General features: G+C 38.3%; 1 protein-coding gene across 3 annotated transcripts in view; it reads right to left on the bottom strand.

The window, feature by feature from the left end:
* C11H8orf48 (chromosome 11 C8orf48 homolog) overlaps positions 1-16,699 on the bottom strand; it is a 40,784-nt gene extending 24,085 nt beyond the window's left edge. Inside the window, exons 1-7 of one of the 3 annotated variants that reach the window (XM_074915481.1) lie at positions 16,594-16,679; positions 13,853-14,111; positions 13,337-13,404; positions 11,463-11,585; positions 4,683-4,915; positions 2,079-2,231; positions 909-993 (exon numbers count right to left, since the gene is read on the bottom strand). In XM_074915481.1, coding sequence (XP_074771582.1) covers positions 909-993; positions 2,079-2,231; positions 4,683-4,915; positions 11,463-11,585; positions 13,337-13,404; positions 13,853-13,878 — 688 coding nt within the window. In that variant the 5' untranslated portion in view covers positions 13,879-14,111; positions 16,594-16,679. Of the gene's footprint in view, positions 1-908; positions 994-2,078; positions 2,232-4,682; positions 4,916-11,462; positions 11,586-13,336; positions 13,405-13,852; positions 14,112-16,593 lie in introns of all 3 variants that reach the window. The other 2 variants (XM_074915484.1, XM_074915482.1) reach the window with 2 other exon arrangements.
* Positions 16,700-20,585: the final 3,886 nt, after the last annotated feature.

Here is a 20,585-nt window from a genome sequence, read left to right as displayed (position 1 = left end):
ATCAGCATACATCTTTTGAGGCCACAATGAGGATGATTTCACTGCCTAACCCACTGAGATGCCCAGCCATTTTATTTGCATGTGTACTGAATACCAATCTTTCACCCAGATATATTCTTTGAAAGATAGTGACTTTGTCATCTTGAAAAATCACAGAAAATTACAACAAATTCCAAAATATATTCAAAAAACGGTCAAAAATATTATTTGGCATCTTATTCCAAATTTAATCTATGTTATTTTTTCTCTTCCTAGACACCTATCCCATACAGGTTCTATGTTTAATTTATTATCATTTCTTGTCCTGTTGGCATCCTCAGCCTTGCTGATTAATTTCTGTTATAGTCTCGCTATTTCAGTTCTATAAATACCCCATTTCATTTTACTCCTTTCTATAGTTACTCTGCAACCTTCTTTTCCTCCTCCACCTGGGGTTCTCACTTTCAATTTAACATGAGACAGTGGGCAAAGATTGAGCTGAAATCCAGTAATTATTACCTCCCTGCCCAAAAAATGGAATCATTTATTTTTCTTATGGATGGAAGCATCTGTGAGCTGCTCCGAAATCCCACAAGCAATCCCACAAAAAACAATACTTATTACTTGTCAGATTAATAATAGAAAGTGTTGGCTTCCATAATTTCAAAAATGTATATAGCTGGATTACAATATATTGCAACACTTGCATTTAGGAAGAATAAAGGGTTGACTCATAACCCAGATGCCAGCATGCTGGGTGTATCTGGTTCCACCTGCAAGAATATTAAACCACCACCCAATTCATCACTGACAAAAGAAGTTATATCCACAATCGCTGGCATTCAGTATGTGACTGCCTGCAGAAGACTCTCTCAGTTCTTTGTGTCCTTGAGTTATGTTTACTACTTTCAGACCTTACATTTTCTGACCTTTCAGCCTTTGCCATAAGTTCGTGGGATTCTCTGAAGGTTTGGGAAAGCTTCTGAGTGCTTCTTCTATACGTGTAAGCACATCCTGAAATAAAAAGGAAACGTGGAAATTACTTGGTTTTGTATTCCTGCCATTTCTCATGTCCTGTATCACAGGTCTACCATTGACAGCTACATGCAGTCCCTCAAAAGCAACTAGGTAGGCAGCAGGCATCAGCAAATTTTGCTGGATTTTTAAAGCACCCTATTAAAAAATTTTGTTGAACAGTGTCACCAATAATCTGCCCCATAAAGCAGCTAGCTTTCTTAAGGAGGTGAAGGAAAAAGCAGCTGGCCTTTTCAGGGAAGCTGGTAGAAAAACAAGAAGAAAAAAGTGAAGCCTCACTTGAGGCTGAAGTTCACAATTCTTGGATATTGAGTGAATGAGAGTCAAAAATCTGAAGACTGGCATTATCAGGTAAAAAGAAGAGCATGTGGTACAAAGCAGAAATTCTAACCCTGCTCACAAACACAGAAAGATAGATCTTGGGGCTTCAAGAAGCATTACTTATTCATCGCTCAGGAACAATCAGCTTTCAATCTGACTCTCTTTCAACAAGTGAGGGAAGAGTTCTTCCTTCAGGAGGCAGATCATCCCAAGGAATAGCCACAGAAGACCCAAGTTTCAGCTTATACTGCCTACCATCTGTTCCAGGGGTATTTCTTAACAATAAAGCTTGAATCTTTGTGATAACAGACACAGACAAAAGACAGTTCTTCCAAGAAATCTCAATGTATCTAAGCCTTATACTCCATAATATGTCGCAGTGTCCTACTCCAAGACTCCTACACCAATTGATGAGTAAGGAAGACTAGTATGGTCATAGTTACTTGCTATCACATTGTCTTGTTATTTACCATTTTGTCTTGGACAGCCCATCAGAAAACAAACTGTGCAGAAATCCTGGGAAAGACCTTCAGTTTATATAAATCAGGCAAGCTCAAATGACTTCATGGGTATGTTAGTCCCAAGCATTTTATTAATGATATGGAGCCAAATTCTACTCTCACTTGCATTCAGGTCAATCTGATTTCATTGTCATAAATCAGGGGGAATCTGGTTGACATATTCTTTAGTTACAGTATGTATAAAATGTACCACAACTTTTTTTTTTAACAACATTTGCTTACTCTGGAGTAAATCTGTTCTTCCAGTTTTGCTTGGATTAAAGCACTTTCCATTAGAATCTTCTTTTGTCTGAGAAAGGTAATCTTGGCTAGCTCTGCTTTCTTATCCTGACAGTCAGGGCATACTGAAGATTCATGGATTTGAGCTTCTTTCACCTGGAAGATGAGACTGTAATGAGCAATGTCTGTCCTATCAAGATGGCCACTCCATCAAGAACAATCAATAAAAATACAGATATAGATACTGTCTAAAGACAAAAATTTGCTTTTGTAGGCAGTTGTAAATTCTTTTATAATCTTTGTCACAGTATCACCTTGATGAGTCCGTCTGAATGCTATCACACTAAATATATTTGCTCTTCCCCAGGTATTATCCCTTCCAGCACTGATAAATTAGGGTTTTTTAAAATTATCTACTCGTATCTCAGAGCTATGGCACAGTTCTGCAATATACTATATTTTCTTTTAACAGGCTAAGTTTCCCTGATGTTTGAGGTTGCATGGACATTACTGACTTCTTCCACAGAAGCGATAGCAGTCCAAAAAAATGAAGTCATGTGATTGCCAAGCAACACATCGGTGATCAGCCAAAACCAACTGTGAGGATGCAGTAATAACGGCAAAAAAAAATGTTTTAATTAGTATAACTCATTTGACCCTGGGAGGATGCTCAGTACAATTTTGCCAATGTAAATCTGTATGTATTTTGCTAGTGTTAAATATGTTCAGAGCATCACCAGCCATTAGTTACTCTTGCTTAACGAGTACCTGATGTTTCAGGAAGCCAGCCTGTGCATGCTAACCAGCCTTCCACAATAGCAAATACACTAATTCTTGAAGGCTCAATTAAGCTAAATTAACATGTTTTACTCCACATCTCAAATACTTGATCATCACAACTCAGTAACAGAAATTCATTAATCAGCAATAATTCCAAAATGCTTGTCTGTGATGAAGCTATAGGAACAGCAGTGTTCCTATGCTAACAGTATATGTAAGGCCTTAAATATCAACGACAGATGTTGTGACTATCTTACAAATTTTAAGGTGTAAATAAACTCTAAAGCAATTAGCTCAAATATCTATATGTAGCTCTGAGTCAGAATACAAACAAAATTCTAGTTTTCTTTGTAATATAAACAGCACTACTCATTAATTCCTATGTTAATTTATCTACCATGAAATCTTAAGTGTATTTAATAGCATTATACAAATCCTACTATTTGTACATTTATAAAATATCAATCATTTTATCTGATTTAATTTACACAGATTCCATCTGGTTACATAAATGCAGTAAGTTGCTACAAAAGCAGTGGAATCAATCCTAGACAGTTATGTCTCAAGCCCACCTGTCTTCTTTCTTGATTTCTTTGCCTCTGCATAAAAATGGTACTACACGGAGGTAAAGACAGAAGCAAATAGACACAGCGAAGTTACTGTTCTTAGAAAATGTATTTGTCTTACAACGTGGTAATAAAGAGGCAGTAAAAATTCTACAAAATTTGGATGGTGGGTTGGTTAAGATTAATACAATGAAAGAATGCAGACTGCTGAAATATCAAAACAATTTAAACAGGAAGCCTCAAATAATCATCATGCCAGAACTGACTGTAAAAGCATTACTCCCTGCTCACCTGGCACAGGGTCTGCAGAGGAATACGTTATCACTTTTAGTATGATATATGGCAATAAATTAAAGCCAGCAAATGTGACAGAGATAAAACAAAATCGATGACTGGAATTACTATTCAAAACTCATTTTTTGTTTTATCAGAAATACCTTCCCAGACGCAGACATTCTGTACCAATTTCAAACAAATTATAGACATTTGCCAAGGCCTGGATTTATGGGTAAAAGCATCTATAGGTAATGGTCACTACTCAAATCTACATAACCACATATTCAAATCCATCTGCAAGCACAAAGCCAGAATTCAAGTATCACTGCCTCAAAAATATACCAGTCTTGAGACTCTGAGATGCAGAGCCGAAAGGAGGAGCTGTGTCAGAACACCTGTTCTGTGGTGGGAAGAAAAGAGGAGCACTTCCAATTGTGCAAAGATGATACAGTTGCTTCTTAATAAAGGAACTGATGTCACCAAGATTCTATTGGACATGCTTTAATTCTTAATATTACCTAATCTCTAAGAAAGCTGGGAGGAGGAGGAAGGTTTTGCCTTTGGAATACTTTTAATACTGGACTCACAAAGACTCCACAATCAAATAATACACAGAATACTTCTATAAATAACAGGTGCAAACACAACCAGAAAACAAGCCTTTTTTCTTCAGTTGATCTAGGGCTTATTGTGAACTCCAATAACTGAGTATCCCAGCCTCACTCAATTACAAATCATTATTTCATCACCAGACAATATTTTACAATGATTTGATTATTTACTAGCAACAGTTCTGCAGTAGTGTCTAACAAAAAAGATGACAAGTAAAATCTTGAGATATCCAGCAAAAATCTCTTTGAGAGGCCTGAGCATGGCATCAATAAGGTCTGGCTGATTTGATCCTTATATTACAGCTTTTTTTTCCCCAGTGGTTCTCCCAAAAGCACAGGCAAAAGTCTAATTTTTGTTTTCTTCCTTGCAGTACCTGTTTAACAGTCTCTCTGATGTTTTTCAGGTGGATTGTGTTCACTAGCCGATCAGGAACAATGCAGTTCAAGTCACTTGTCTCCGCTTTCTTTGCTGTGAATCCATGCTGCAGTTTTCTTGACTTGCAACCATTTTCCTGCTTAGAGATCAGCTGCTGGCGCATCTTGTTTATCTTAATGGTGCAAAAAGACCAGAGAGCATCCAGTTCTCCATCTAATAATTCAGTAATTTCTGTGAGGCATAAATCAACAAAACAAAAGTGTCAGTTACCGTATCAGGGAAAGAGAAGAATTACTGGTCTTGTATCTGTGTGATTTTGTATTATCTATTTAAGAAAAAAACAAACCCAATGTCAAGCCTAGAGGCAATGACTGTAATAAGAGCAGTGCAGAATTTAAATAAAAATCCGGATGATAACTGAAGGAACTTGCACAATAAATGTCTCCATGAATAGTCTTCAAAGAGGGGAGGGATAAGAACCCTAGAGAATTAGACTATTTAATGATACAGCACAAATACATTAGTAAAGCAAGTACTTAAATACTATGACATTAAATAAACTGAGTTTCAATAACTGACTAATACAGATTTAGATTTTCCTATCTGAAACTGAAATTTGCTAAACCAAAATGAATTAACATTTAAAGAGAGCTACTCATCTAGAAACTAAGGAGTAATTCATAAGACACTGAAAAATTAGAGGTAGTGTCTTATTTCTAACTCTGGAAAACACCTCAAATATATTCTACAGCCTATAATTAGGCTTTTTTTTTTTTTTTAGAAATGCAATTATATTAGAAAATACCTTCCTCTGAAGTTTCAGTGACCATTTCCTAAATTCTTTATATGATGTTTAAACAGTATCTTTCACTCTTTTATCTGTTCTTATCCTTCCTAGTGGCATATAATAATAAATAAAAACTGAGAGATTATACTTCAAATAGGCAGGTAAGGATGGATTTACAACTTCATTCAATTGCTTTGTGGGACATTTTCCACAGGCTTAAACATAGCAAATCAATACAGTATTTCAAGAGCATCAGCATGTAATGATGCTGTGTAATACTACGTGGCCTTAAGAGCTACCACTGTTTTCAACTATTTAAACAGGAAGAGTACCTCTACCTTTATTACACAGATTTTGCTTTTATGCAACTACTGAAGCCCAACTAAACACTGTTTAAACAACTAAACTAAATGTGTGTAATTAAAGGTGAAATGAGGAGAAAATGAAACATTACAATAAGCGTTACTAGGAGTCTTTTGAACACCTTTGCACATAGCTAGTGCTAACACACAAAAAAAGTCAAGACAATTGATAATGACTTCAGAGATAAGGTAGGGTCAGGTTTTTTTAACCCAGAGTATTCAGAAACATACTGCCCATTTAGCTGGAAAGTATGATTATATCATTTAAACAATCATCCATATTGCCTGTTTCACTAATTTTCAGTGATTAAATTCAGTTTTACTTTTCCTAGACAGGCAGTGCGTATTCCCCTACGTACCTCAGGGTGCTTGTCTGACAGCTAGTGCATTGGCATTCCAGTCCTGTGGGCTACCTTGGCATAACCACAACACAAATTCTTAAACCACTGAACAATATGAATGTAAAACTTCACCTAAATATGCTGCAATTCATTTAATCTCAAATACACAAGACAGAGCTGTGGAATTTTGCAAGGAAACTCAGTATCTCTTCAGAAATGCAATCTGTATAAAGGATAAGTGGATCTATAGTTAAGGCCAAGCAAAGCAGTAATCAGTGAGCTTTGCTTTAGACAGCAAGGAAGAGATGTGATTTAAGTGAAACTACCACAGTTCAGAATCAAGCATCGTAAAGCAATTTGTTCCTCCTTAGAAGATGAGGTATCAAACTGACTTAGGACAAAGACATAGTGATAGTTTACAGACAGATGAATAAGAATTAACAAAACTTTAAAATATAATTTAACAAAAAGCTTTTCTTGCATGGGATCATAAACACTGAGTGGAAACTACCATTTCAGTCATCGGGTTATTTTCCTTACAATTGCAATGTAGAATTCCTGTAAAACAGTGTAAATCATGTGCCACACTGGGTTTGATTGGACTAATATAATAGTGGCATATTCATTATGTTGCCCATAGAATGAATAAAAATATTTAGAAGTTATTACTGTGGGGAAAAAAAAAAACAAACAACCTAGAACAAAGCATTTACATATACTGAGTACTCAAATGCATAAGTTAAACGTATGGTGTCTGCTAAATATTTTGTGACAATTTAATACCAGCCTAATTAATTCACTTAAGTTTCTCCTGACATATAGAAACGCTTTTTAATTAAGAATTGGTTTCTAATAGTGCATGAATCGTGTGCTGCCCTACACCCACTCATTTGCTCATTTGCACCTACAGACATTAGAAGAAACACTAGCCAAGAGAACAGCAATTTTTAAATTTGACTGCACAACCAATTTCATAAAGTTACTTGTTTGATATTAATCCACGTTCAACAGTAAATAAGCTCATAAAGAATAAAAATTATCAAAGATCAAGGACTATAATTTTACTGAAACAAGAACAAAAAAATGATGAGAAATGTCAGCACACAGGTAAATTCTGAAAAGATAGTCTTTTAACTGCACAATGACACTTTCAGATTTTCTTCTAGGTATACGAGGTTAACCTGTCCCTCAGCTCAAAGAAAAGAGATGCATACAAGAGGATCTATGCACCTGCTTTGGTGGATGGTTTTATTCCTTGTGTCTTTCACGTATTCCCTCCATTCCATCTTTGAACTAGACATGCTCGAACGCTCGATCTCCATTTGTGGTGGCAGACTTAAATGTCACTGCACGTCTGTCTACAGAGAATCCCTGCCAGTGCCAATTACAGTTCCAGAAGTACATTTTGCTGATGCTTGGTTGCCCCGAATCCTGTATTCCCACATCCTCTTTGTTGGAGAGGAATAAAGCAGGAACAGGTGACAAGAGCAACAAAGCCAGACACTAGAACATACATCAAGTCAGAATCATGCATCACCCAGCAGTAAGGTCATGAAGCACAGAATATTTAGAAAGTAAAGCACAACTAACTGGACCATGAAGCTGCTCTCATTACAGAGGCACTCAGCATGTACCAATGGAGATAAAACTAATATCTATGTCTACATTCTAAACCCTACTATGTGGCTTATAACTAAGTGACCTGCAAAGATTTTGCTTTCTGTGTGCAAGTACATCTTTAAGAATGACATTTTAAATCCATAGGAGTGGAGGGAGAGAAATAAAGAAAATCCTCATTGAGTTTCCTTTTCCTTTGATGTCTAACTTTGATTTAATAGGAAAATAGGAAGGCATTTTGTAGTTGTTATGCTCTACTAATACTCTTATTTTAAAGAAGAAAAAAATGTAAAACATTTAAAGGGGAGATAACTGTGAAAGGCAGTAACTGATAACTACTCTTCAGAAAGATTTTAACTCCACATCTCAAGATAACATTTTCATAATTATCTAAATTGCATTTGTACAACTGAGTGCAGCAGCTCAGATTATCATGCTGACAGCCAATCAGCAAACATAGTTTGAAAGATTTGTCAAATAACACAGAACTGATATAAACAGTCTGAATTCTCTTGCAGAATCCATGTTTTTCGGAAGAAATTCATTCCTTCCCAGTTCCATAAAGGCATTAATGAACTCAATGAACTTTCTTTACAAGCAGGTGTTTCCATTTAGATGTTTCTGGTTGGAATTTCCCCATCTAGCCTACATTCATACTATTTTTCTACAGAATCAAAAGGAAAGTCTGGAATCTCAGGGCCTAACTAGGTCTGCAGGAATCCCACAACCTGCACATGCTATCAAGCAGTAAGCTTTGGTGCTGAAAAGCTCAGGAATAAGAAAGCGACAGTATAGACTGGATACCTGCTCCCTTCTCAAAACACAACAGTAGGATGTTTTCTAAATTGTCATAAATAAAAGACTACTAATGTGTTTAATAAATACTATTTGGTAAGTGAATAATTAAATGCTTGGGCATATGAAAATTTGTTCACAAAGTGATAATAAACTAGATCTACTCAGAAATACTCTGGGCAAGCTGAAAAAAATCTGATGCAGAAACACATACTTCCCTCAGTGCACACGTCTACATGCACATGCAGTGCCTTTCACCTTAGCAACATGAACCTCAAGTATTTTTTTGCCTGTATCTACACTGGCCTTTTTTACTTTTAGATTTCCCACTGTTGACACCACTGTCATAATATCAATAATGGTTAAATTGGTAATATTAACTGAACTGTATTTCAGCCACAAAACTGATGCTGCTCAAACATCACTATGCTCCTAAATAACATACATAAACAACTAAAGCTCTCTCACTTTTGCCAGCAATAGTGTAGTGGTAACACTGCAGAAAATTAGAGAAGCAAAATGTTTAATGTAGACACATTACAAACAAAGGTGAGAACAAATTTCTGAATACAGTACAAATCAGAGCATTAAAAAATCCCACTTGAACTTTCAGATACATCTAAGTTGAAGAACTGCAGTTTCCTGTAGTAAATTTTAAAGATGGTCTTTGGAATAATCTATATAGAATTGGGAATTTACAGCCATTTTGTGATGCATTTTTCTAATAACAGCTAATTGCTACAACACTGGGGTAAGTGGCCAGAGAAAAGGAAGACAGAAAGATAGTTATGACAAAAATTTCTCCCTTCTCTTGTGGCCAGTATCTAGGTTTTTCTTCTTTCAGTCCACAAAGATGACTACTTCGGACATTCCCATACGCAAACCACGATTTTTCTCCCCCCACATTTAATCCAATCAGTAGTAACATAATAAAAAGAATTATTTTTTTATTACCCAAAGACAAACTCAAAAGTACCATGGATGCTCAGTGCATATATCATTCATTTTGCTGAATTTCCATAAGGGAATAACTGTGTAGCAATCTAGTTCTAGGTGAGCTCAGCTTCTATTGTATTTTAAAAAATAAATCTCCAAGTTGATAAAATAATAAGAGGCTTGGGGGCTACTGAGTACTGAATTATTAAGTCAAAGAGAAGCAGGCATTTATAGATGTCAGTATACAAAGTTGCTGTGCTTGTTTTTTTTTTTCATGTTAATATTGCAATTAAAAATGTAGTACATTGCTAATTGATGCTGATGAATTTGGGGATAACTTGTCAATCACATGACAGCATACTGTGTTTGCATGGAAGAAGCAGAAGCATGAACCTTATGTTGTGGTCTACATATTGAAAGTGGTTGGAAGCACTGTAACGATGTACCTGTAAAGTGCTTAGCTGCTGACAAGCGACTGGACAGGCAGACAGAAGACAATGCTTCACTTCATACATCAGCACAAGCTAATGAAACAGAACTTGCTACTCAAGACTGAGTGACCACTCTGACTCTCCTTGTCCATCAAAGTCCAGAAACCAAAGTCCCTTGTGCAGAACTACAAAAATCTGAAATGGATTAAGAGGATAAAATCTTCCCAAGTGTAACTTTCAGGGGAAAGCTCTCCAGAGATAGGAAACTTCCTCAATGTTATACTGTGGTTTATCATTCATTCAGTGAATCTGAACTCATCAGGTCCTTTTCAATTTCTCTGCGAATCAAACGGTCACAAGACTCTGATGTATTTTAGGAAGACTATCTCAGGGCAGCTCACCAGAAGCCTCTCTACTATAGATGAGATGATCTACATTAACTGTCTTCTCACTTGACTACATGGCAGTCTTGGAAAACCAGTTATAGAAAGATAAATGCTGAGATGAGTCAGGAATTCATAACACTGACTCACCACTTGTGAATGAGCTATGAAATTAAGAATAGCCTAAAAATTATCTTAGGTCATGTTTCCCTATGATATATGGGTGGTTTGAGGACGCTTTTATGCAAAGGCAATGCCACGAAGCATCTAGGCAAGAAGATCTCCCTGGTCAGTCAGTCTTACAGGTGACCTACAGAACTTCTGAATTTGTCCACTTTTCATATACATATAGACTGAAGAAGATTCCCCTTCTGCTTCAATTATTTTTTGCTCAACTACAGCTTTCTTGCTCTTTTTTTAATTAAAAATAGTATCTCTGACCCACTTTTTAGAAAGACTTAAGCAGGACTTGCATCCCACCATCTGCTCTCACAGTTGCTTGCGTAACCAGTACATGCAAACAGCATCCTTCCTTCCTCCCTTCCCCTCTCCTCCTCCATACACTACATCATTGTGTTGGTTGTTCCATTGTTCTTGCCAAAATTGGTGCCCTGCTGCCTCCCTCAGCTTGGGAAAGGAACTAAAACATGGCAAACAAGTAATTCAGTAATTAACACAGCTGATCAACAGGGGGAAAAACATTTCACACAACAAATTCTGAAGTCATGTTTATTTTGGAGGGGAAAAAACCCCACTCCTAGGACCTGTGCAGCTGAAGAGAAAGAGGGAAAAACTAAAGAGTCCAGTAAAATTTTGAGGATTGCAGATAAATTTAAAATGTAGATACTTTTTTTTAATGTATTTATCTAGATCTTGTGGTAATGTATTGCTAGGATAACATCACTATGTCAGGAGCATCAAAGCCATGTGTGTTATGGAAGACAAACTACTTTCCGAGAAAGCATAAAAGAGAAACTTCATACTTAATGACCTGGCTAATTAAGCCAGGCTAGTTACCTGGCTTAACTTTAATAGCTTGTATATAAAATTTAAGTTTAGTTAAAAGTTTACAACCCCTTTCAAAAGAAACAAGAATTATAACCTCTATTAAAGTTACTGAACTCACCATCATGAGTTTTGATGACAAATTTGTCTTGCTTAATGCCAGCTGCTTTATTTTTTAGATCAATCCATTTTCCTACGACATCTCTTCCTATAGCCACAGAATCCGCGACTTCAGACTGCTCGTCTACAATGAAAAAAGGTAGGTTTGAACATACACTGTAAAGAAAGCAGGACTGCAGAAAAACAAAGTGGAAAGCAAATAATCCTCCAGCTGAATGTGAGTTTTGCCTGTTGAGGAAAAAGAAACCCCAAGCCACAGGATTACACAGATGATATCAGCTATTTCAGAAGGAAATGCTGAGCAAGCTTCTTCACAAAGAAGTATGTTCTTCTCATACTGCTCATTGCTAATCACCCCACTCCATGACAATATAGGATACACTGAGAAAAACTGAGACTACTGCTTAGAGCTTCTCGACACATTCACTTTTATCTGTAATGCTCACTTAACATCAATTACTTTCTCCCTCATTCAGCCCCATCACTTAATTTCAGCCCTGCATAGCCTCTTCATTTGTGGCAGTACAAGTACTCTTGGGAGCTCAGGTGAACTGTCTCAAGGTATTGATCCACGTGAAAAATAACGTGGGACAAGGGAAATTAAAAAAAAAAAAAATATCTATATCAACTCTCTGTTCTCCAGCTTGTTCCAATACAACTTCAGTTCCGCAGAAACTGAGGAAACAGCAAAGATGTGAAAGAGAATAGCTGGGAAAAAGACAAAAGACTTGAGAGGTCTTAAATGTCACTGCCACTGACAGCAAGATGCATACAGCATGCTCCCAGTTCAAAATACTGAGCATACTCAAGAAGCACCTGACTTCTCGATTTTTCAGGGTACTAATAGCAAATTCAGTGTGCTTATACAAGGAAATAATATGTCCCTATGGGGACACCTGCATGACAGGTTTTCTATAGTTTTTATTATTTATATATACTGTTCTTGGTAAGATATATACCGGTGGAAAGTGATCAATTTCTCAAAATATTTTCCTAAGAATTATTCCCTAGTTTCTCATTTAACTGGTAGTATTCAGAAGACTCCATAATTTTAGAAAACATTAACCTTGTAAAGATAAAAAATGGTAACACATTAAAAAAACCTCTACACACACAGCAAGGATACCTCCTACCTTGTACTCTTTGATGACAGAAATAAGGATTCCAATGGTTAGACATGGAATAATTTTTTTAAAAACTTATACCTCCAGAAAAAAAAAGTCTAGTAAAACCTATCACTTGTAAAAAAAAAAAAAAAAAAAAGGCAAGACTGTCAAATCTATTAGACACTGTTTAAGTATATCAATGTAGCATGAATTGACACCAAGGCAATGGTCATCTCTTTATTCAGATATTTGACGCACTGATATGTAATGCTATATTCTATGCTATGATAAACAGGGTTTACATTCATGTACATTTACATATCTGACAGCAAATTTTATCCTGCACTATTGAGATTTCATGCCTAAACAGTATTTTAAAAGGATTCCTAATGATAACAATGCTGGTTATTACTGCAGAGTGAAAAAAAAACCCCATCACACAGTGAAGTGTTGGATGGATGAGGGACAGGAGGAACATCTCTACTAGACCTGTAACAGGAAAAGAAACATCTTGTCAATTTTAAAGTATAGACAAGGTTAATTATAAAGTACATGCCAGCTGATCAAGTTGAACTGAGTAGAATCAGTTTAAAAGAGTAACAGCTAAATAGATGGCAAAATGTAGCTTAAATCTACACTACTTTTAAAAATATATTAAAAGTGTGGTAGCTAATCTTGAAAGCTAATATATTTATATATGCTGACAAGCTCCAAAACTGAAAAGAGATTTTTAAAAGTATTAATCTCTTCAAGTACTCACAGTACTTACCAGACCAAACTTGAAGAAAAGGAGAATGTAGAAAAATGACAAAGAACCCCACAGAGACAGAAGAAAACCTGACAAAACATTAAGGCAGTTGGTCCTGCTGCTCTGTCACCCATCTGATGCAGCTTTAAGGTACTAGCTAGCCCTCTGAAGTATTTCAAGTTCTGAAACTTTCCCTGTGCCCTCACAAAAATTATTTTATGGCCCTGATACTTTTCATACATGGTAACTCAGTCAAGATACCTTACAGATTTTTTTTTAATGTGCCAACAGAATTTCAACATCCCATGGTTACTAAGGAAGGGTTTTCATGGCCAAATCACACCCTTCTGCATGTAGCTGTCAGCAAATCCTGAGAGTGCAAAACACAGATCTAGTCAGCATATCAATGTTCTGTTGCTTTGCACAGAAAGAACACTGTACACAATTTCTACATTTTTATTTTTGCTGATTCAAGTCTCCACTGCACTGACTCAAAGCTGTGAAAGATGGGTCTCAACCATGGTAAACTCTACATACCTACATGATTTTGGCCTGCCAACCATAGCATGTTTTCAAACTTATCTGGCACAGCACACCCCTTGCAACGCTCTGTGGAACAATACAATTCAGGTCGTTCACTCTCTTACTGCCAGAAAGCTTCTTCCACCTCACTGAAGGGCTCAAAGGTATTTTTTACAAAGTCCAAACCAGAGCTACCATAACCCTGGCTCAATTCCATCCACTACTTTTTGTAGTTACCAGAGCTATCTGCTGAGACAGTCATCATGGTGAAACACTGCAAATAAAAACAAAAGCATATAACAGATTTAATTATACAGGAAGAATGACTGGATTACTTATAGCAATGGGGGACATATGGAGGACTATTACAGCTCAACTCAGACCCAATTTAGCTACCACAACAGGTGGATGAAACAACTACTTAATCAGCACATTGGATCAAGACAACACCCTTCAAAGCACTAGTGCTGATCAAAGGAGCTCACATTAAGATCTGCTGGTTAAGCGCTCAGTAACAATTATCACTGAACATTTGCAATGAATTCTGCACAGCCTTCCTTTCAAAGTTGTAGTGAATTACAGAACACTTGGATAAAATCATCCGTGAAAACAAAAAAATAATTTAAAAATTGTATTTTTTGCCTTCAGATTAAGACTCTTCACCACTCAGAATGCAAGACTTCATTGTTCTGCTTAGATTTTGTCTAGAAAATAAAAAACAAAACAAGCATCAGTCAGCTGATGCTCTCAAATGAGGAGTCATGCTCCTAATGTGAAAAAAAGAAAAAATGTTTTCCAGATTCAAGCTCTAGGAACAAAACAAACCTCAGACAGTTACCCGTTATGTAACAGATTTATTTTAAAGCTTGGTTCTTACTTCTTTTACCCCTTTTTATTAGAATGATGCAATACCCCTTCTTCCTTTGAATTTAACAACCTAAATAATTTTGTCCTGAAAAATTTTGCTCCAATTTCTTCCCTACTCTATAAAGTAAGGAGAGTAAATGAATGTATGGGCAACATCACTCTGGAAAGATGCTTTCAGCAGTCGTGGCTCCTTCATCAGAAAGATAGGAAACCCAATGTGATAACAGTAGATAGACAAAGGCACTTTCTGTCATGCCTGAAATTCAGGTATGCCACTGTACTTGGTGTTTGTTATCGGGGTTTAGGCAACTTCGCTTTAAAGGTGCTGACTTTAGCATATTCTGTAGGGAAATGGCTACGCTGCCTGTTTTACATGCCACATTGCTGCCAGTCTTTCTGTGCACTGTGTAAAGATCCTGTGCCCCTAAACCAAATTCTGGACTTCTTTCCTGAGGCTAGACTTCTAAAGCTAATCTCTAGTGCCATATTTCTAGGTCCAAACATTTTCTTTCTGTTTTAACATGGTCCCAAAAATTAAAGAATTGTTCTGATTTAAACTTTAAGTATTAATAAACACCATTAATAAACACTAAGTAACTCTGTTGTTCATTACACCACCACTGATTCAATCAGGCTGGAGACTGATTATTTAAAGATCTGATCTACTTATCAGAAAAACAATAGGAATTTCAAAAAGAGAATCAGTTAGTACTTCAGCCCACGGCTGACCTAGAATTTGCAGCTGCACAAGCAGCACATGGATGGTTAAGAAGAAGATGAATTTCATCAAATAACATGACTGGCTGAACTAGAAATGCTTCACAGTATCAGATATGACTGATAGTAGCTAATTTTCACAGTGAAAAACATGTATTTGTTACAACATCAGCAGATAAGTAACTTAGAAGCCATCAGTTATTTATAAACAACAAATAAAACGTTTACAGACAACTTTAGAGTTGCATCTGCTATCATATGGCTTTTTTTCCTCATAAGGCTGAGGTAGTATCTACCTTGACAAATGGGCAGAAGGCAAGTTTAGTGCTTCAGAAAGGTTTCTGAAAAAGAAGTCACAGAATTGTTTCTCTTCTAAGAATCACTTTGTCTTACAGACCTGGTGACAAAACCTTCCCTCACCACCGAGAAGAGCCTGCTGTGATATGTCACTCAAAATGGGAAATGTGTTAGAAGAAAACCTGATGGAAGGAAGCCCCGTCTGCTCAGCAGGTAAAAATGTGATTGCATCACACCACACTCATGAAAAACCTACATCCCACCAAGTAACAGCCAAGAAACTCTTCTCTGTGCCCTTTCTAGTTAAAAGCCGAAGGCCACAGAGGTGGGTGTTAAGTCTGCGGTTTGCTGGTTGGTTTTTTTTCAATTTCACAATTCTGCATTTCCTGGCCGAAAACATTATTTTTTTCAGAACTATTTAGTATATATTTTAATTCACAAATTCCCTTTTAGAAAACGCTAAGGTGACCCAGGCGCTTAGGCTAGCTTTTACCACTCCACTAGCACCGCCATTCTCGACCCCATGGGACGAGCCCCCCCGGCCCATTCACTGGCTCCGCTGTGGCCGAGGCAGGGAACCTGTCGCACCGAAGGGACCCCCACCCGCGTCGGGCCTCCCCCCGAGGCCCCGCTGCCAGCCGGCGCCTTCCCCCGGAGCCCAGCCTGCCTTCCCCCGGGCACACGCCGGCCCTCAGACGGCCCCCGCCTCTCCGCGGGCCGCCGCCAGAGCCGGGGCTCCCCGCCCAGGCCCCCCGGCAGCCCGCCGCGCTCCCCCGGCCCAGCACTGGAGGGGGCCCCAGGCCGCTGCGCTCCGGCCCCGAGCGGCGCTGAGGGGCCGGGCCCCGCCGCCCACCCTCACGCTCCCCGCGACTCACCCCGGGCCCGGGCCCCGGCCCCGGCGCCCTCCCGGTCCCCTCCGCGCGCGGCTCCGCCCCGTCTCCCCGCGGGGGGCGGCAGGCGGTGTTTGGGCCTTGCCGCCGTCTCCCGCACGGCCTCCCCGCCCCTCCGGCAGCCGGGGACAGAGACACACTCCTTGTTTCCCTGTGGCTGTTCGTTTTCTGTGGAAAACGCGGGCTCGGGGTGCCGGCTGCGGCGGGCAGCGCGCCGTGGCGGGACACACGCCCTGGCGCGGGCGAGGGTGGTGGCAGGGCCGGGCACTTGGCTCGGGGGGCCGCGGCTCGGTGCCCGGTGCCTCCCTGTTTCTGCTAGTTGTAGCGTAGCTACAGCCTTGGAGGCGACACTGTCATGGGAATAAGGTGCAAGAAGTTTGTATCGCAGGGGATGAAAGCTACCTGTAGTTCACTGACCAATTTCAATAGGCACGTCATGATAAAAGCAGCTCTTCTCTATACTGGGATCTTGGTTTAATATGGCTATTTCAGGTTAGCTAATACAGTGGTATTTTTTTTCTTTTCAGGGAAGTTTTTGTTTGGTTTTGTTTGGTTTTTTAATGAAGAAAAGCTTATTCTTCAGTTCTGGGATGCACAGCGTCTTGTCTGTCACATCTAAGTCATTGAGGTATTTTATCTGCCTAAGCACCTCGTGCTGTATTTGGACTGATTTGCCAAGGCCTCAGCTTGGCTGAGATCTTTAGGACAGAGACACTGTCCTCCATGTTTGATTAAGTGCAGCACACGTTAGCCGCTCAAGTGATCTTGTTTCTCTTGAAAGAGAGACCTCTGTGCCACAAATATACCTGTAAATTATAGTTGTGTGTATATATACATATGTATAACTATACCTATAACATAAAGAAAGTTTGGCCAGCATAATGAGATAGATCCACAGTGTTGCAGAAGAGTAAATGCCTTGATGAAGTGGAGTGTAAAGCAGAGTGGAATAAAGAGGCCTGCCTACATATTGTTCAAATATTTCAAGATTCAGTCGTTCTATAGAGAGTGGATTGCTTGGTGCTGGCTATTTAGTTTTTCACCTAGTTTGCTACAAGAAACTAAAATAATTTATACATGATAAACATTTATTTCACATTTACCAACCATACAAATTGTAGTAGTGATCAGAGAGGTGTGCAACTGCGAATTGAAGGGGCAGTTACCCATACGGCAGGGAGTGGGAGTCAGCTGAATACCAGTGAGACTTAGGCTGTCAACACTACGGAGGGAATAAGATGTAATTAAGAAAATATATGCCATTTAGATCAGCAAAATGCATTGTGTACTAAACCTCTCCAACCCAAAGATTCACCTTTCATTGATGGCTCTATGTTGTATTTTCCTTCTCAAGAAAGTAAGCTTTCAAAAAAGCTAGCAAGCACCCAAGCTGAACAAGATCAGTATCTGGAAGAATCTAAGAGGTAGGCTGACAGTTTTCATGCTCAGGGTTATAAATGATGGTGAAATAGGGTTGGGAGAAACATTAGCTTTTCTTTAAAATTCTAATCAAGATACACAGAGAATAACATGGAACAACTGAGAATAACACAGATCCTCACAGTTCCCACTAAATACCTCCCTGGCAGCTTGATACTTCATTATTTATCATCATCCATTTTTTTTATAGTAGCAGTTGACATTAGATTATTACTGACCTGGTATTTGAATTTATTCCATAGAGGTTAAAGACTTTGTAGTTTCATGTTCTTCGTCCTTTTTAAAATTCATAATTTCAGAGGATGGAAAATATATTGTTCTATCAAGTTTATTTCTCTGACATTTGTTCAGTGGAAAGTGTGATCCTAATATTAAAGGCTTTTGGTTTGAAGCCCAGGATACAGATAATTCTTTTCACTGGTCTTCCCTAAAACATGTCATTTTATCACTGTGGTTCCCTTTGTTGGTGTCTAGGAAGTTAATATGTTGAATGGCATAATTATTTAACCAGTATTTGTTTCTGAAGGATTTGTGGGTGATAATAGATGGCTCAACCCAGTTGTGTCAGAAGGTATTAAGATTTCCATCTGCTAATGTCATGGAGTTGGTCCTATATGGAGCCATAAATACTATTGTGTGAGAAGCAGTGACAGGGTTTTACTCCAGCTCATCTCTTTATCATATGTTATATTAAATTTAAACACAAATGTTGAATTCCTTTGTGTGAGTAAATGCTTTTTGATGTTTCCTTCTATTAAAGTTCTAATAGCCCTTTTAACCAGAGGGCTGCATAAGAATTCATACTTGTTAGGTATGTTTCTCAAATAATCATAATTTCATTAATGTTGCCAGCAGAACTAATTGGGCTGTCACAGTGAGGTTCAGTACCCAGTTGGAGAATTATGGTGTGAGGCCAAGGGAATTAAGTGTATTCTGGTGGTGGAGCATCCTGATTTCAGTTGGGATAGAGTTAATTTTTCTCCGAGTAACTGGTGTAGTGTTGTGGTTTGGATTTATTATGAGAATAATGTTGATAACACACTGACCTTTTTAGTTGTTGCTAAGTAGTATTTATACTGAGTCAAGGACTTTTCAACCAGTGAGAAGGCTGGGGACACAAGGCATTGGGAGGGGACACAGCCAGGACATCTGACCCCAACTGGCCAAAGGGATATTCTATACCATTTGATGTCATGCCCAGTATATAATGTGGGGGGGGAAAGCCAGGCGGGGACCACTGCTTGGGAACTGGCTGAGCATCAGTCAGTGGGTAGTGAGCAATTGCATTGTGCATCTCATTTTCTAGATTCTAATTATTTCGTTGTTGTTATTATTAGCATCACCATTATTACTGTTTTCTTCCTTTTCCATCCTTTTAAACTGTCTTTATCTTAATTCACAAGTTGGGAGTTTTTTTTACGATTGTCTCCCCCATCCCACTGGGTAGGGGGATGGCTGTGTTGTGCTTAGTTGCCAGCTGGGGTTAAATCACAACATGGAGAAAATTAATGTGACTCATTAATGAGATGCCCATAAGCATTATTCTATATAAAAGGGCAGGTAGTTTGAGGTTGTTTTTTTTAAACTCCGGAAATATGAAGAACAAACTTAAGAACTTATGAAATTTCAAAGCATTTGTTGTCAGTTTAAGATACAATAAAGGTTTTCTTTATCAGCACAGACATGGAAAGTACTGCCAAGTAGCACCTAGACACCATAAATCATTGATGAGAGTGGATAGTTTGAAAATATTCCAAAGGAAATGCAGCATCTCAGGAATTCATTGTTTAGAGCCTGCTGTATTTAAAATGTTTTTCAGTTTCCATTAATTCACATTTCTAATTAGGATCTTTACTTAAAGTTGCTAGAGACTGGCTGATGTCCGTGGAAGTTCAGAAGTGTGCATAGAAATTAAATGTTAAAAGTGTACACTGAGTTTCAAACAGAAGAAAATGTAGACAGAAGAAAACGTAGACCTGTACTTGTAGGTAGCTGTTGTTAACTATGCTTTGGTTGGTAGCAGGGAACCACAATAGCTCCATTTTTCACTGGGCTTCATGGTGGAGAAAAGAGGACTAAATGTCTTTTGTGAAAAAAAGAAAGTGTCTCTTACTATCCTGTCCTTGGTCACAGTAGCATCTCTGTAGGCAGGCATACTTTCATCTTGGACAGACCTGGTAACCACTCTGGGGAGGAATATCCAGTGAGTGAAGATCCTGGTTGTGAAGAGCATAAGAAGTGTCTTTTTATGCCAGGCTTTTGTACAACATGTTTCTTCTGTGAGTTGCTGGAGAGTGTTGTATGCTCTCCGCAGCGTAACCCGAGGAAAGGTTGTCCTTAGGATGAGATGCGAAGCAGAAATTACCACTTGCAATTGTGAAGAAGCTACAGCTGCATTTCCAAGGTTTGGTATTAGCCAATAGATGGTATTAGCCATTAGATTCCAGTTAGCATGACTATGCTCTACCTTCCTAATTTTGCTTTGCACGTTCAACTGGATAAATATTCTTACTCCCTGTGTGTCCTGAGGTGGTGAT

Source organism: Athene noctua, chromosome 11 (genome assembly GCF_965140245.1).
Source record: "Athene noctua chromosome 11, bAthNoc1.hap1.1, whole genome shotgun sequence".
In the NCBI taxonomy this organism is placed as follows: domain Eukaryota; kingdom Metazoa; phylum Chordata; class Aves; order Strigiformes; family Strigidae; genus Athene; species Athene noctua.
This window is presented reverse-complemented; position numbering and strand designations above follow the sequence as displayed.